The sequence below is a fragment of the Poromitra crassiceps genome (assembly GCF_964638095.1).
Source record: "Poromitra crassiceps genome assembly, chromosome: 11".
NCBI classification, from domain to species: Eukaryota; Metazoa; Chordata; class Actinopteri; order Beryciformes; family Melamphaidae; genus Poromitra; species Poromitra crassiceps.
The window spans coordinates 26,243,869-26,260,851 of NC_139643.1; the positions used below are offsets into that span (position 1 = coordinate 26,243,869).

A 16,983-nucleotide genomic window follows, 5' to 3' on the forward strand; every position below is an offset into this window, starting at 1 on the left:
TTTAGTAGGTAATGTTCAATCTGATAACACTAAAAGTTAAAAGATTGTGCTTAGTATGTGGTAACGGCAGCTGATACAAGTTTGAGGAAACCAAAGCAATTTGTTTTTTGTGTCAGACAGTCAGCAAAGTCTGAATATTTGAGAGTAGTTGTGACTTCACACTGAAGGCATCAGCTTAAATCTTGCTTTCGTATACATTGGCCTAGATCGCAGTAACTCAAGGGACATTTGGATACTACTACTACTACTACTACTACTAATAGTAATACTAATAAATAAATATATAAAAACAAAACAAAAGTTGTTCCTTGACTTTAATGTAAGAAAGTAATGAATGAGGTAAAGTCCAAACTGGCTGTTATTAGGGATCTCGACATGCACTGTGTAATCCTGCATCCGAGGGCAGAAAGAGCTTTCTGCTTAGACACCTGACTGCTTTTCATTTGCTTTTGAATCAATATATGATACAGTATAATATTGACTGTTTGCTTTTGAATCAATATATGATACAGTATATTGACTCTTTGCTTTTGAATCAATATATGATACAGTATATTGACTCTTTGCTTTTGAATCAATATATGATACAGTATATTGACTCTTTGCTTTTGAATCAATATATGATACAGTATATTGACTGCTTTTGAATCAATATATGATACAGTATATTGACTGCTTTTGAATCAATATATGATACAGTGAGTATCCTGACTGTTTGCTTTGGAACAATATATGATACAGTAGTATCAAAGGGGTGAAAGTGCGATTTTGAATGAATTTGGCTTTAAAGTTTATATGCACACTATGATTTTCCCCCCATCTGTCATACTGTATCACAAAGCAGGATCATCCACCTTACATCAACTGGAAGTCCCTCTCTAAACAAGCACTTAAGATCATGGACAAGAAGCCTCACAGATATCACCACTGTCACATGACTCAGAATATAAGCTCCCTGGACACTCTTCAATTGTTTATAAAATCCTTCATGGTCTTGCCCCTCCACCACACTGAGTCTGTATGTGGCCAAAAGGTACAATGACAGATTCACAAGGTCCATATCCAGAGTAGGGATGGGTATCGTTTCATATTTTTTGATACCGGTGCTAAAAAGATACTTCTAAAACGGTACCGGTGCCTGAAACGGTACTTAAAAAAAACGTTAAAGCATAATAAACCTATTTTTTATATAAAAAGGCTCTAAAGAGGATTTCAAACAATAATGTGTTATGCCCTAGAATGTTAGTGAAGGTGCGTGCAGTGCCTGTTTCGGAGCACCGGAGGGCAGATATTTCACTCAGCAGCTCGGGCATGGCACCTACAGTAAATGAGGCACCTAAATCTGGGTTGCAATTCGGTACCGGTAGTATTGGTTGTAAAAGTACCGGTACCATATTGGTACCTTGTTTCGGTACCCAACCCTAATCCAGAGGGGACTACGTTATTCCATTTAGAAGGAGTGCTTCTGGATGTTCAGTCTTCTCTGTCACAGCCATGCAGCACTGGAATACTCTGTATATACATATATAAGGAAGGGCCTGCTCTACCTTTGGACTGTAAAAAAACAACTAAAAAACTGGCTCAAAGAACACCTGAGCTGTATCTACAATTCAATCTCCTGCTCTTGTGTGACTTTCATTCACTCACGTGTGGACATTGTTTTTACAAATTAATAATAATTTTACAAATTATTTGTAATATAAACAGCCTGTTTATATTTAATAACACTAATAAATATAAGCTACGCGGGCTCGATTCCTAGGCTCGCCCGCAACGCGGGCTCGCTACATGGCCTCACCCGTCCTGCAGCTCGCCAAGCTGGCCCTGCAGCTTGTATTCACAGCTCGGCTGCTGTGTGGCCAATGAGACCAGCATCACTGATGATGTCACAGTGGGATTTATGACATCACTGATGATGTCATAGTGGGATTTATGACATCACTGGGATTTATGACATCACTGATGATGTCACAGTGGGATTTATGACATCACAGATGATGTCACAGTGGCCTATTATCTTCATTTAAAGCTGTGTTCACACCAAGATATTTATTTTTCGCTCTGTCGCTTGATTCAACCCTTTGGAATCGCTCTGTCGCTCTGTTTAAATCGCTCATCAACAGGCACACGATTTGACGGACATGTGGGGGTTATAACGTTACGCAATGTCATGATATTTGTCCACTACGAGCCACCGTCATTGTTTACAAGCTAAAGCCTATCAGCGTGCTCCTAATGTGAGCTCCATACCGGTAGGACAGACTTCACTTCATGTCAGCTGTCAGCCTGTCAATCAGCTGTCAATGTGGTTTGTTGCCACACAATAAACCAGCGGTTTGTTCCAAGCCAGTGTGATCCTTGACTCACTCTCACACGGCAGCCAATCAGCGTTGAACAGCGAGCGACTGATGCCAGCGTAATTTCGCTCGAGTTGGGATATTTCATCTCGGGCGACGAGCGTATTTTCTCCCTATCGCTCTGTCTCTGTCGCTCGGACGCCCAGCGATTTTTCTCCCAGGCGAATATACGCTCAATCGCTCGTTTGCATTGACTTTGTATGTAAACTCGACGCCAGCGAAAAACTTTAATAGGTCGGTGTGAACGCAGCTTAAGAAATCACTGATTTAACCATGCATGCAATAGCATCTGAAAGGCTGAAAGTTTGAAATGCAACGATTGTGAAATTCTAGGATGATATCGATGTTTAAAATAAGAATTTGGCCAGTAGCAGATGCTCCCCGCCATTAGCTATGCTGTAGCTTGCTCGCTAAACAATGGGATTTCCTAGCCTGAATGGTACATTCAACACACCATGACATCGCCAATTTTCCTATGTGCATTTGAATGCATCATAATGTGATCATTGAATAGTTGAGGTTGAATGTCAGTTATTTGTCCAGTTCATTTCTCTGTGTTTTATCAGCTTTCAGCTAATCTTGTACACTTCTTCATGTCTGCTTTTCAAATAGTTGATGAGATTTGATGTTCAAATTCTTGCTTGTAGTAAGTTACCTCCTGTTGAAATGTCACTGGAAACTACATATCGCTGATCTTTCTCAGAGACAGTAAAATACTCCCACATGGCCAACATTTCACTTTTATTTGAAAACAAACCACATGTGCGCTCAGCAGCCATTTCCAGATGCCAGTTGTGCAGCTGGAGGGTAGGCTACTGTTGGAGAGTCGGATCACAAATAACCAACACAACATTTATGTGACACAACAGATAAACATCTTATTTGCTGATAGACTGATAGCAATCAGCAAGGCTCTTGAATACCACCAGGTGGAGCCTCACGGACCACCAGTGGGCCCGGAACACAGTTTGGGAATCACAGTAAAGGATTTGAACTCATTCAGGCCAGAAGCATCAGTTCCATTCTGATGCTTTTACTTGAGGAGCAAATCATTAACAAATCATAAACAATCGTCAGACATATATCATTATAAACCTTCTACAAAGGTCTACTGTTACATTTGTGTTAATTGTAATTGCTAGAATGGTTGTCTACAGTATGTATTTTACAGTTTTGTTACATACACACATATTTTGCATGGCTGTATTATATTGTGACAATGTTTGTGCCAAAAGGGCATATTTCATTCTTGCAATAAAAAAAAAGTTAACAAATATAATTCAACTTAAACTGTAGCAGTATTCTTTTTTTTTATAGTAGGTAATGTTCAATCTGATAACACAGTTTTAAAAGATTGTACTTAGTATGTGGTAACGGCAGCTGATCCAAGTTTGGAGAAACCAAAGCAATGTGTTTTTTCTGTCAGACGGTCAGCAAATTTCGCAATATTTGAGAGTAGGTGTCACTTCACACTGAAGGCATCAGCTTAAATCTTGCTTTCGTATACATTTCTCCAGTAACACAGTAACTCAAGGACATTTTGATACTACTACTACTGCTACTACTACTACTAATAATAATAAGGGGGCATAAGTGTGATTTGGGGTGAATATTCATGATTCAAGACTAGGGGTGTCACAATATATCGTCCCACGAAATTTCGCGATAGTAAAACGTCACGATATGTATCGTTGAGATGAAATCTCATATCGCAAAAAAAAAAAAAAAAAAAAAAAAAAAAAATTTCAAAAAATAGACTAAGAAACGTCTTTGTTTGTTGAAGTTCAATGTGTGGAAAGTAGTTCAGTTGAACAAGTCTCTGAAGAGACACATGAGAAGTTATACAGGAGAGAAACCATTCAATTGAGTTTCTGGCAAAACTGTTTAAAAACTGAAGATGCATAAAAAATAGATTATGAAAAGTCTTGTTGTTTGAGTTTGAAGAAAAACTGAAGATGCATAATGAGAATTTATACTGCTGAGAAACCTTTTAGTTCAAAGTAAATCTAAGTGACGGTGTAACTCATTCTATTTCAAGATAAGCCTTATCTCCAATCTCATGTTTTTTCTAGTTGTTATTGTAATAACAATTTCCCACAACAGCATGTTTTGTATTTGTGCATTTCAAATAAAATACTACTTTTCCAGTCATATATTGTCATTATTCAAGTTTAAAAAAATATTGTTAAAATCGTATCGTATCGTATCGTTATCGTGAACCCAGTATCGTGATACGTATCGTATCGTGAACTGAGTGTATCGTGACACCCCTATTCAAGACTATAATAGCCATAGTAAGTAAATATGTTACAAACAAGGAATTTGTCTTTGTGCAGTATGCAGCACAGCGATCACAGCAATACAAACATGGAACAGACAGAAAGACAATCTTCAAATTATAGTGCAAAGTAAACAGACCTTTAAAGTGACATATAGTGGAGTCCATATAAATGTCCATGTAATAAGTCCATGTACAATGTCCAATAAGTATTTTTTTCTTTTTCAGATATTCCCCACCCCCCTTTTTTGCCCCAATTTTTACTTGGCCAATTTTTCTCCCTGCTGCACCCAGTCGCTGCTCCACCCTCCCCGATCTGGGGGGCGTGGCTGGGGGTCGCGCTCCAATTTTTTTCAGAGCCGGATTGCTCAGGGAGCATCGGTGGGGAGCCCGGCCGCGGAGTCGGGGCTGGGCAGCTCATTCGCACACCACAGAGAGCAGCGAAGCGTTTACAAGTTAAAACGTGACAAATGTGAATATCTGAGTTCAATGTGGAATTTTTATAAGCATTTTACAAAATGTACATGGAAAAAAGAATGGTGAACGAATGGCTCTGGTGTGTATGCCTAAACTGGAAGTGGGCGTGACTTTGCCGCTCTACTGTGTGGGATGGCTACATCTCCCCAAGCAACCCAATCGCCAGAATAAAATGTTGGCATTTAATGAAAACCAGGATATATCAGCGTTAATTTCAATATATTATCCTATAGCTACTATGTTATAGATTTTTGGGGGGCATGCAGTCTGCTTTATTTTTTATTTTTTTATCACCCTTTCTCCAATAACTGAATCAAACGAGCTTTCAAGTCTTTATTGTAAACGATATAGGCTACTAAGACAAGATATAAGCGTGATATGTGCCCTTCATTCTTGGCCGTACACCAAACTCAATAAAACAATGTGGCGGTTTAATGTTGCCTTGTTATCGGCAAACAGTTTCCTTTGCAGTTGGGTTTGGGTTTGGCCATGGTTAGGCATAGCGGTGCCTGGCGGAGATCTGCACTCTTCTCAGTGCACTTTTCTAGTATATAGTAGATACACTCCTGTGTAATCTGATAACACAAAAAGTTGAAATATTGTGCTTAGTGTAGTACTAGTCCATACCCGAGGATGCGCACGGATTGCGACGGCATGTCCTGCCCATGATATTTTTTTCCCCAGGATGGCGACAGCATGTCTTGCCCGGAATATCCCCCCCCAGGATGGCAAAGGCATAAATGCTCATAAACAGCTTAAATGTTGAAAAATTGAGAGAGAGAGGGGGGGGGGGAGCTTCGTCAGTTCCTGCCTATGCAATACTCAATACCCATGTGCAGTTTCAGATTGATTGGCCAACTCGCTGCATGGGGAGATAAATGTGCGACAGACAGACAGACAGACAGACAGACAGTTTCCTTCATTCTATAGTAGTAAGTAGGATAGTATAGTAGGATGTGGTAGCACTGGACCACTTCCAAGTAGCAGACCCTGCAGCCCTGTGGTGGGCACCTGGGCCGCAAGAGAAAAATAGCATTTTCCTTCAGGGATCAAAAAGTTTCACATGATCATTATTATTTCTACAAAGTTAATTGTCCAAAACAGGGTTTATTTCTATGGGTCAGACATTTTTTAATGACTTGAACTCATTCAGGCAGCTCCTTTCTGATGCCTTTACTTGAGGTGCAAATAAACAATCAATCAATATCTATCATTAGAAAACTTAAAATGTCTGCTGTTACATCTCATTCCACTTACAACTAGAACAATCAGCACAGTGCTATTATAATTTTTTTTTTTTTTTTTTTTTTTACCTTTATTTATACAGGGGGAGTCTCACTGAGAGCAATGCTCTCTTTTTCAGGAGTGCCCTGTTCACATTCACACACACATTCATACCTGGAAGCTGACCAGTACAACCACAGTCTGATCTGTTGGCCACTGAGCAGCTCCACTGGAGCAGTTGGGGTTAAGGGCCTTGCTCAAGGGCACCTCAGTGGTGGTAATGAGGGAGGGGCAAGCGCTGCCTTTTCACTTTCCCCACCCAGATTTATCCTGCCGGTCCCGGGGATTGAACCGACGACCTTCCGGTCTCAAGCTCGCTTCTCTAACCATTGGGCCACCACTGCCTTGCAATTAACAGCAGTTACATTTTCAAACACATCCATAGTCAATTATTCCCCTGATATCCACCTTTACTTTTTTATGAAAATGGCCATTTTAATGCACAGAGCATGTGCACAAGAGACTTCCACCTGCCGAGCCTGCTAAATTCTGGTTAGCCCTCTGCTAACATGAATGTGGATAAAATAATGTAATAATCATACGGCTCTTCTATTTTACATCCAGATCAGTAGCGACAGAGTAGGCTACGGCGGAGCCTGTGACAAATGCTGCATTGACATAGATACAGTCGGTCTGTGTAGGAACGCCCACAAAATGTTACTAGGGGGGTAAAACCTAGGGGTGTCAAAAATAATCGATTATAAGATGCATCGCGATGCGGACGTGCACGATTGTGCATCGATTCACAAATGTCAAAAATCGATTATAAAAATAAAATAAAAATAATAATCAAATAAAATATAATGGAAGTACATGCAGTTGTTTATTTTAATTATGGATTATAATACAATGCAATTCCAAATGCACTTTTATTTTAAAAGTAGCCACACAGTGAGAAAAAAGAAAGTGATAAAAAATAAATCATGTATTGCGGAAAAAAGTGATGCATCGATTTAAGATGCATCGAGATGCATCGATAATCGTACTCGAATCGAATCGTAGCCCTCTGAATCGTAATCGAATCGAATCGTGAGGCCAGTGAAGATTCACAGCCCTAGTAAAACCCCCCATATATCTCAATGGGCTGACTCACCAAAGGACGGTGCTGTGGCTCTACACTACAGGATTGGGAATTCTAGAGCAGGTACATAGACGCCTGGTGCGTTTACTGCAGGGGTTAAATCCCCGATCGTGTCTGCCTGGGCTGGGCTAGCAGCTAAATGCTAACTATGCTGAATGGGGAGAACGGGGGGATTTACCTCACCCTGACCACGCCCCCAGCCAGCTACCAAAGCGTTTATGACGAGACAGACTCAACCTATGCTCCTCAGATGATCCCATTCCCCTTGTTGGGAAGTCGTTCTTCTGACTTTATGTTTTCATGAGCTTTTAAATCATGATGTGGAAACATTGGACGCTACAAAGAAGATGTGTTGTGTTTTATTGCTCAGAGCATCTCTAAACAACACACTCAGGCTGTTTTGCGTGACAACGAAGAGCAAAGGAAACGGTCCAGAACACATTTTTCTGATTATTCCAACATCACATGATTTTAACATGATAGAATTAAGCACATACAACAAAAGTTCTTAACCCATCACAACTCAAACTACATGTTTGCTCAACCTTTAACACCCTGAATAATGTAAATATTACAGATAGCCTCACGACACGGTGGCTCAGAGGTTAGCACTGTTGCCTCACAGCAAGAAGGTGCTGCGTTCGAACCCCAGTCCGTCCCAGGTCCTTTATGTGTGGAGTTTGCATGTTCTCCCCGTGTTCGTGTGGGTTTCCTCCCACCATCAAAGACATGTATGTTAGGGTTAATACTCCTGTCAGTGTGTGGGAGGCACTGCACTGGCAATTCTAACTGGAGTTCCAAGGGACAGCAGTTGAAAATGAGCCACCTGGCTAACACTGGTATATTTACAGTAATGCTCATTAATGTGCATTGTCCCTCAAATAAATATTATTATTATTATTATTATTTTTAACATTTGATAACCTTTCGGTTTAGCTTAAAGAAACTTTCAGTCCTTTAATAAAAAGCCAGATGGGCGCTCCATGATGGAGTGGGCCTACAGACTCTATATGAGGAAGAGCCCTTTTTCAGATGCTGTATAATGGAGCAGTTAAAGAAAGAGGAAGTGACTATTATGTTTAGCATGGTGTTGACACTATTATGTTTAGCATGGTATGAATTATCATTTTAAAATGTGTGAATATGTCATTTAAAAATGTGTGAATATGTGTGCAAAAGATTACACAAGAGGGGATGTGCTTTCACACCTAAGTTGCTTATAGGTTGCAAGATCCTCGGTCCTGACCTCATCACTCAAGTGTGATACCTAGGTGTCAAAGCATGTAGCACCTTGAGTCTCGTAATATGCTTACCAGTAATTCAGTTCACACAAATGTAACACTACATATATTATTTCTTATATTAGTTATTATTTATATTATTTATTTATTTATGTTCGCCCTCCACCTTCGGCGTGAGGGCCTGATTACTATAAGCAAATTAGTAAAACATCATAATGTACTGTATAGGAATGATTCTGTGCCATCTTTTTGATCCATATAAGCGGTTGATCCCTGTAACCGTGATCATCACTATAAACAGATTCCACTGTGTAATTATTGTAAATATTGCTAAAAGAACAAAGCAAACAAACAAAACATTATAGCAAAACCTGATCACACTCATGGAGAAGCCAAGCTTAGCCAACTATGATTCACTAACTGTTATTTAAATAAGAGATAATATGCTATTTCAGTACTTCATCTGCAAATTCAATGCTACACATGCAAACAACAAGCGTCTGGTGGTTAGTTGATATACTGTACCTTACAACGAAATAACCTCATTATATTGACAGATCATTTATTTGACAAAGCCACAGTTTCACAGTGTAGGGTAGACCGCAAAGTTGGCAATGCCACAGAGATTCTTCTTGTTCCTGGCCAGTCGGATGAATCCTCCTTCTCCCCATGCAGTTCCCCAGCTAGAAGCACAAAGACACATCTCAAACCTGCACACATGAAGCATTCACAGACCTTCATGATCTCCTCCACGTTTCCCAAATGGAGCAGGTATAAACATGTCAGCCTTCCAGCTCCATCCCATATAGTAACATGCAGGCCATCTTGGTTCAGCCTGCCTGGGTTCAGTGCTGTGAACAACTTAAGGGGACATTTTAAGGGAGAGGGTACAAGGTGTAAAGAAGCTTTTAACATAAAAGGAGATGAATCCACCTGTTTTTCACAAGCCAGAAGTCTTCTCCTCTGTCTGTCCCATAGCCCACCACCAACACAGCATGATTTGTTAGCCTGGGATTGCAGCCTGCTGGATTGTATAAACCTGAACGATGAACACAGTAACACACAGTACAGTAGTTAATAATATTCTAAAACGGTTGCAAAAAACAGTATAATACAATACAATGGTAAAACAGTGCCAAATGTAAATTTTTCCAACAATTCTGGTGGTGTAGTACAGGTTTTTCTATTGAGTCATGCCTTTTTCAGCCTCAGTTTTTATTTACCCTTAATACCTGAATCTGATACTTGAGTTAGAAAACACATTCCAATTCCCATGTGTGGTTTTAGCCACATAAGCCCTTCTTGTGATGTGGGGGAAGTGTAGCATCACAACGTACATAGAGAGTCCTTTTTCAGATGCTGTGTAATAGACCACTTACAGAAAAAGGAAGTGACACTATTATGTTTAGCATGGTGTTGACACTATTATGTTTAGCATGGTATGAATTATCCTTTTAAAATGTGTGAATGTCATTTTAAAATGTGCTTTCACACCTAAGTTGCTTATAGGTTCTCAGTTTCCATGACATTTGTGGGTTTTGTTTGGTGGAGCAGGTGTATTATGGTATTTAGGTATTAGGTCCCCCCCCCCCCCCCCCCGATATGTAGAGTAATGAATCAGCAAATGAACAGGGATAACTTTAAAATATTTCAAAGATTGAAGAATGAATAAATAAATAAATAAATAAACAAATAAATAAACAAATAAATAAATAAATACAAATAAAATCCAAGGCCTGAGGTGTTAGCTCCATCCAAGCGGCCAAAAATGTTGATGTTTAACAAGAAACTTTGGGAGAGACTGTACTATTACATTTAGCTGCTTACGTTCTCTAAAAATACAGATTTCAGTTTTCTCAGGTGTTATTCAAACCAGTAACTGAGTTCGGTGGATCTTCCCTTTTTCGTAAACTCGCCATGCTGATGTTTGCAGCCTCACCCCCTCTGTACTGATGGAAGGATGGCAGCATGGCGTTCACAGCGACAGCGACCGGCCCCACTGCTGCCACCACAGCCTGCAGACTCTTCTCGTCCCCCTGGGGAAGGACCTGGTACCCGGAGCAGTATCCCGCCTTTCCCACGACGCAGTAGCGGCACTTCTCATCCTTGAGGTGGTGACAAATACAAACAAAACTGACTCACAGAATACATCACTATGACATATATACAATAAAAGGTGACACATTATGCAGATCTTAGACTATTATAAAAATATTTTGTCTTAAATCCAGGTTTTTATCTATTATATATTTTGTTTGTTATAGATCTGGTCCTATAATATTATACCATAATGTTAAATATAATACACATATACATATACTGTAATCATGTACTACTATTTACAGTACATTATAAAACAGATTTCTAAGCGGTGCAGCCGCTTTTATACAGTACGTGATGTGTGTGTGCGTTTGTAGCAGGATGTCTGTAGCACGATGTCTGTTTGTAGCACGATGTCTGTAGCACGATGTGTCTGTAGCACGATGTCTGTTTGTAGCATGAGAGGATTGGCTAATCAGGAGTAGCCTATTGGAGAGGGGGGCGGGTGAGAAGTGGGCGACCTCAGATGACTGCTTCTAACCTGCATCGCTTACGTCAACACCTGGGTGTGATTTTTGAAACGTAGATTGGAATTTTGGCGCTGCAGATACACATTTAGTCAAAATGCAATTCCCAATTCAAAATATAATAAAAATTTGTGTTCATACATCATGCTTCATAAGATTAGGCTAGCTGCGTTGCTTTGACAGTCAGTGTGACAATGAAGATGTCTCCATTTCTATTTTGGTTTTCGGCAGCAAGACTAGACAAGACATTTCTTATGTTTAGGGATTGGGCCTGTGCTATTTTGAGATCAGCATCAACACAATGTTTTTATTTGCATAAATACTGAGGATAACCTTGTATTCGTAGGGGTAAGACTTCTCAGAGTCGATGCCTTCGTTGCGTTTTATGTATCCGAAGGCTTTAGAGATGTAGCCCCCTCGACAGCCATGGTTTCCATCAGTGGTGCTGCAGTCCACCAGGTTCTGGGGGCTCAAGGGGACCAGGACCCCCGTCCGCTTCTTCATCTGGCCCTCAAGGGCTCCTACAGCACTGAACGCCCAGCACGATCCACAGAAACCCTGTGTGTGTGTGTGTGTGTGTGTGGGGGGGGGGGGGGGGCGCGCGTGCACAAAAAGGAGACAGAGAAAAGGGGGGGGATCAGAATCATCATGTCAAGTGCCTCAGTGTTTCGCTCACTTTTCTTCTCATCTCACAGCATGGCTCACCTGGTTTCGGACAGGACCGACCATGCCCTTCTTCCTCCAGTCCACACTCTGAGGGACCGGCGTGCCACTCGCTTGCTTGAAGGTCTGGTTTCTAAAGATATGAGGGTCTTCCACCTTTAAGCCGGCCATCTTCTCATTGACTTCCTCTGCTGTCTTAATAGAAAAAAGAGGATTCATAAACGTGTGTGTGAAGGTCTGAAGGACAAAGGTGTCACAGTGTCAAACGCACTGAAAAGCCTCAGGCATGTTCCATGTTAAAGTTTGGACATGTTCCTTGACACATGTGAGTTGAAGTTGCCAGAAGACAGAATGAGTGACAGTATTTACCTCCACCTTTTATTGGCTGAGGATGAAAATACTTGGGTGGCACGTCTGCAGTTCAGGATAATGACACTGTCAGGATAGATGGGGCTGAGAAAGAGACGTGGTTCATACAATCTGTTTCCACTAGAGGTCTCTCAGTCCCATATCTATCCTGATACTGTAGTATAGTGTGGTGTTGCACTGACGGACAGTTTGGTACTAACAGATTGTTGAGTATTTGTAATCGTGGAATGCTTTTTTCTTTTATCAATATCATAGTGGTTTTGTTGTCTTGTGTAAAGTGGTCTAACCCATCCATGAGGTTACATGAGTGAGTGATCAGCTGTGGTTTAGTGCTGCTTGATCTAAAGTCCAGAGAAGCCATACAAGCATCTGGCGAGTGTATACAGCAAGTCTCATAGTAGATGGTAATAATAGGTAATAATAATGATTTTAATGTATCTATTAATATGGCAATCTATTTCATCAGTGGCTCAGGTGATGATGAATGTGTGTATTAAACATCAAACAAATATCCACTTTGTGTTGACATATAATCAGCAAGAAGTGCTTAGCAGAACAGAATATTAGGGGGTTCTTGTGGCAGTGGGATGGAGTGAGAGCCTTACCAAATATCACCACCAAGTGGTGACAAAGATACTGACAAATGTGATTCATTAGGGATTAACTTGTGGCAGCAGGTTCATTCCTGTCATCATGAAAACTGTTAATTGGGTTTCTTAATGTTTCTCCTGGCTGGCTTTGCCCCAGGTCAAGGTTATCTTTTGTAACTGCTATTGATTTGTACCTTCATGAGTTGTCTGTTGCAGTTATTAAGATCACAATGGTTTTTGCATCTAATATTTTCTTAGATTCGTCAGTTTGATCTCAATCCAGATACAGTTGAGTACACAAAACGCATGTCTGCATCTACATTCATATTTTGAGGAAACTTTGCCAGATTGACCTTATTATAAATCTTGAACATCATAATCCAGAAGCTAATCAATCGTTTGGGCTGTGTATGAGAGCAACTTAAATGTTGCTGTTCAGTTTTCACCAGATTATGATATGTTAAATCAAAATCTAAAACAGGTCTATGAGCCCTACATTTCTCATTCTGGTCCAACAATGAAAAAGTTAAAGAAACCCTGCTTTCTAGAGATAAAACTAACAATGCAAACCTTTGATTGATTGATTGATTGATTGATTGATTGATTGATTGATTGATTGATTGATTGATTGATTGATTGATTGATTGATTGATTGATTGGTTGTTTGGTTGATTTTATTGGGTATAACAGTGGAGTAGAAGCCTACCATGTCAGACAAGTGGTTGAGTCCCATAGTGAAGCTGTGCTGTCCTGCTGAAGCCTCCTGGTTGTGTCTCAGCACCAGCTTCAGGCTCTCCTCCCAAACAGTCCTCCTGTAGACCTCACTCTGAAACAAACACATCGGCTGCCTGTCAGATGGTGCAGCTGTGTGTGTGTGTGTGTGTGTGTGTGTGTGTGTGTGTGTGTGTGTGTGTGTGTGTGTGTGTGTGTGTCAGGGCCGATTTTAGCCTGCTACATTAGGGTGGGCTGGTAGGGGGCAACTTTGGTGTTAGGTTGCCAGAGGTTGTGGGTTCGGGGATGGGGATTAAGTTGCATTATATTCTAATTTATAAAGAATGATTTGAAGCAGGGTGTAGAAGCCATTTCCAGAGTTAAGGGTAATGGGTACACCAAATTGTTCCAGTAGGAGTCAGCCACCTCCTTGTGACAGGTTGACAGATATCGGAAGATGTTTATGTTCATTATGTTGATGTTTACTATGGGCGACCAACAACTTATTTTACATGTATTTTCCTTATTGATATTATAGTGCTGTTCTGCATGTTAATTACATTGCTTCACAATGTTGAAATGTTGGCACCATGGGTGAGTCGGGTGTGCAGTTCAGTGAGCCCCTCTGAGTTGCTGTGTGTGGGTAAGTGTGTTCTAGTGCAATACATGGTATTTCCTGTAGTCTTGTGTTGTATGGGATGCAGGATCTGCTACTAAAACGGAGATAATATCTCTCTCTGCCTGTTATGCCACTGCTAACACTTAGCTTGTTACAATATTTTCCTAACTTTTGATTGGGTGGGCAAGACTCATGTCTGCGTGGGCTTAGCCCACCCCTGCCCATAGCTAGATACGGCCTTGGGTGTGTGTGTGTGTCTGTGTGTGTGTGTGTGTGTGTGTGTGTGTGTGTGTGTGTGTGTGTGTGTGTGTGTGTGTGTGTGAGAGAGAGAGATGTTTTCCAAATCTTACCTGATGATCATAAACCTTCTCATATTTGATCTTCCACTCTTCCCATTGTTCATCTAAAGCAGAGGAAGACTGACAAAGAACCAGAGAGGCCAAAAGCAACACGACACACAGCATGTGCATTCTGCAAAGAAAAAAAAATACATTAATGAGGACATTATGTAATTCTCATGTCATTCTGACAATTTTGAAAAATCACACATTTCGAATTGTCAAACAGTTAAACAGGGGTTGTGGTAAATTGTCTTAATACATCTCTATGTATTACTATCTCAGTGCGTGTCTACAAATATATGACTAAACAAGGATCAAAAGTAACATTTCAAATTAGATTTGTTAAAAAAATAGCTTGATTAACTTGACTTTTAAGGCTCAAATCAAATAATACCAACATAAATATTTTACAGATTTATAATAGGCTGACTTTTAGAATTCACATGTTTGTAGCATCGCTCCCTGTATCAGAGATAACTAGTTCAACAGTCAAATATATATCAGATGCCCATATAAAGTTTTCTGTGGTAGGGAAATATTGTCATACATTTAGATGTATTAAATGTATTTGTGCTAACAATGTACTCTTGAGCATTGCAAAGTCTGAAAACACAATATGCTATGATATTTTAAATGAGCACATACTGTCAAAAATGTGTACCTTTTTTAATTTAAGAACTGTTCTATCACAATAATCAATACAATTAAAATGGTACTAGGCTGTCATCTTCTTCTGTTATGTTAGTAAACCTCTAGTGTACTGTAAACAGTGCAAAAAGAGGAAGTTCAACATCTAATCTTATTGTAATCTGACATCCCATGTCTCAGTAAATCATTTCTGTTCCCTGCCAGTAATCAGTATGACGAAACTGTTCACAGAATACCATCCACCCAAACCATCCAAAACACATTGCGACAAAAGGGTTGACATTTACCTTGCTACAATCAGCTGGGTTGTGTGTGTCTTGGACAGAAGACACAAGACTTAACATGCTAGAAAACGTTCACACTTAAAAGAGGAAGTCTAGTCCAAAGGAGCTGGGGTTTTGGACACACTTTTTCTCTCTTTTTATCTGTCTGAGTTGTCGTGAGACTCATTTCAAAATAACTGTGCAGTGACCAAATATCCTGCTGGTTTTTTGCCCAATACCTTGCGTGTAAAGATACATTTTGGAATCTCTGGCATGAGGTTTTTTTTTAACAGAAAGCCACAAAAACATTGTTAATGTTCTCCACAGGGTTAACGTAAAAAGGATAACACAATGAACCTAACCGTCCTCTCCAGTGACCACAGTGGTTAGTAAAGTCAGACTAGTTTCATCATCTATCTTTGTGCAACCTGCGTTGTGTTGACAGCACTGGCAGCCAGAAACCCATGTTAAGAGCTTGCCCAAGGGTGGAGCGGGATTCGATCCACCGACCTCCCGCTTCCAAAGCGCACACGCTAACCATTATGCCAAGAGGTGGGTGCTGGTTAACGAGCCTTTATACTGGGGAGTGAGTTTAACCAACCTACTCGCTACCACTCAGGACTCACGAGGACTCACAGTCATTCAGTTACATCTGCAGTTTTTAGAACAGAAAAGGAGAAGCTGGCTGCTTGGCAAAGTGGGTTGTAGAATTGGCTGACTTACCAACCGCAGTGCAAATGTACCAGTAATGTTAATTTGTCAGTCAGTCCGTTTATTTGTTTCTTAAAAACTCAGTCTGATTTGGTAATGTGAGTGGCAGTTTAGCTTGGATTCTCAGCAGGCATGCTTGAAAAGTCAACTTCACCGTTTCGGCTGTTAAGAAACCCATTCAGAGAATCGTTAATGTCGTCAGCACCAACCACGGCAGCACGTGACCATGTCACTACGTTACCACGGCAGCGGACACTTTGCCCTGTATGGAAAATACAGTGGTGGCTGATGACTGTTGTGCAGAGCTTGCTGCATTGCTTGAGTTACAGTTAGCCTGTATGACTTCTTCTTCACCCAGTAGTAAAGCCTTGAATATGGTCCCAGCCCTGGATTTGGCTTCATACATAAATGGGCAATGATAAGCGTGTCTGTTTATAGGCATAGACTGAATTAATTCATTAATTCATTACCTGCATTCATTTTCAGGGCCAGAGGAGCTTATCCCAGCATGCACTGGGCAGATTGCCAGTCCATGGCAGTTATGCAGGACTAGACTGAATGTATGTGATGAGATGTGTTTGTGTGATGGCTGGATTTATTTTAGATGGACTAGTCTAGTGAATGCAGTGTGATCTGCCAATCAGCTCACTGTTGTGTCCTGGATCTGTGTGTGGGGTTCTGGGTGCCGGATCTGTGTGTGGGGTTCTGGGTGTGCTGGATCTGTGTGTGGGGTTCTGGGTGCCGGATCTGTGTGTGGGGTTCTGGGTGCCGGATCTGTGTGTG

The 16,983-nt window shown here is 40.6% G+C and overlaps 1 protein-coding gene across 2 annotated transcripts; it reads right to left on the bottom strand.

Annotated features, from left to right (window-relative positions):
- Positions 1 to 7,335: 7,335 nt before the first annotated feature.
- On the bottom strand, positions 7,336 to 15,606 carry ctss1 (cathepsin S, ortholog 1). 2 transcript variants are annotated; one of them, XR_014553186.1, is made up of 8 exons: positions 15,514 to 15,606; positions 14,588 to 14,708; positions 13,614 to 13,733; positions 11,991 to 12,143; positions 11,619 to 11,843; positions 10,635 to 10,823; positions 9,652 to 9,757; positions 7,336 to 9,401 (listed from the first exon to the last, which is right to left on the bottom strand). XR_014553186.1 is itself a non-coding variant. In XM_083646711.1 (8 exons), exons 2-8 carry the CDS (start codon positions 14,705 to 14,707, stop codon positions 9,302 to 9,304), a joined length of 990 nt encoding a protein of 329 aa, XP_083502837.1. In that variant the 5' UTR covers position 14,708; positions 15,514 to 15,606; the 3' UTR covers positions 7,336 to 9,301. The 2 variants fall into 2 exon arrangements, 1 of the variants encoding a protein (XP_083502837.1); XM_083646711.1 differs by having other exon boundaries at positions 10,658 to 10,823.
- Positions 15,607 to 16,983: the final 1,377 nt, after the last annotated feature.

Excerpts from the sequence above, each read along its gene's own strand:
- ctss1 (XM_083646711.1), bottom strand. The coding sequence starts at position 14,707 with ATGCACATGCTGTGTGTCGTGTTGCTTTTGGCCTCTCTGGTTCTTTGT. Across the intron at positions 13,734-14,587 it reads AGAAGGTTTATGATCATCAG|AGTGAGGTCTACAGGAGGAC; the intron begins GTAAGATTTGGA and ends TGTTTGTTTCAG. Across the intron at positions 12,144-13,613 it reads TCAACCACTTGTCTGACATG|ACAGCAGAGGAAGTCAATGA; the intron begins GTAGGCTTCTAC and ends TTTTCTATTAAG.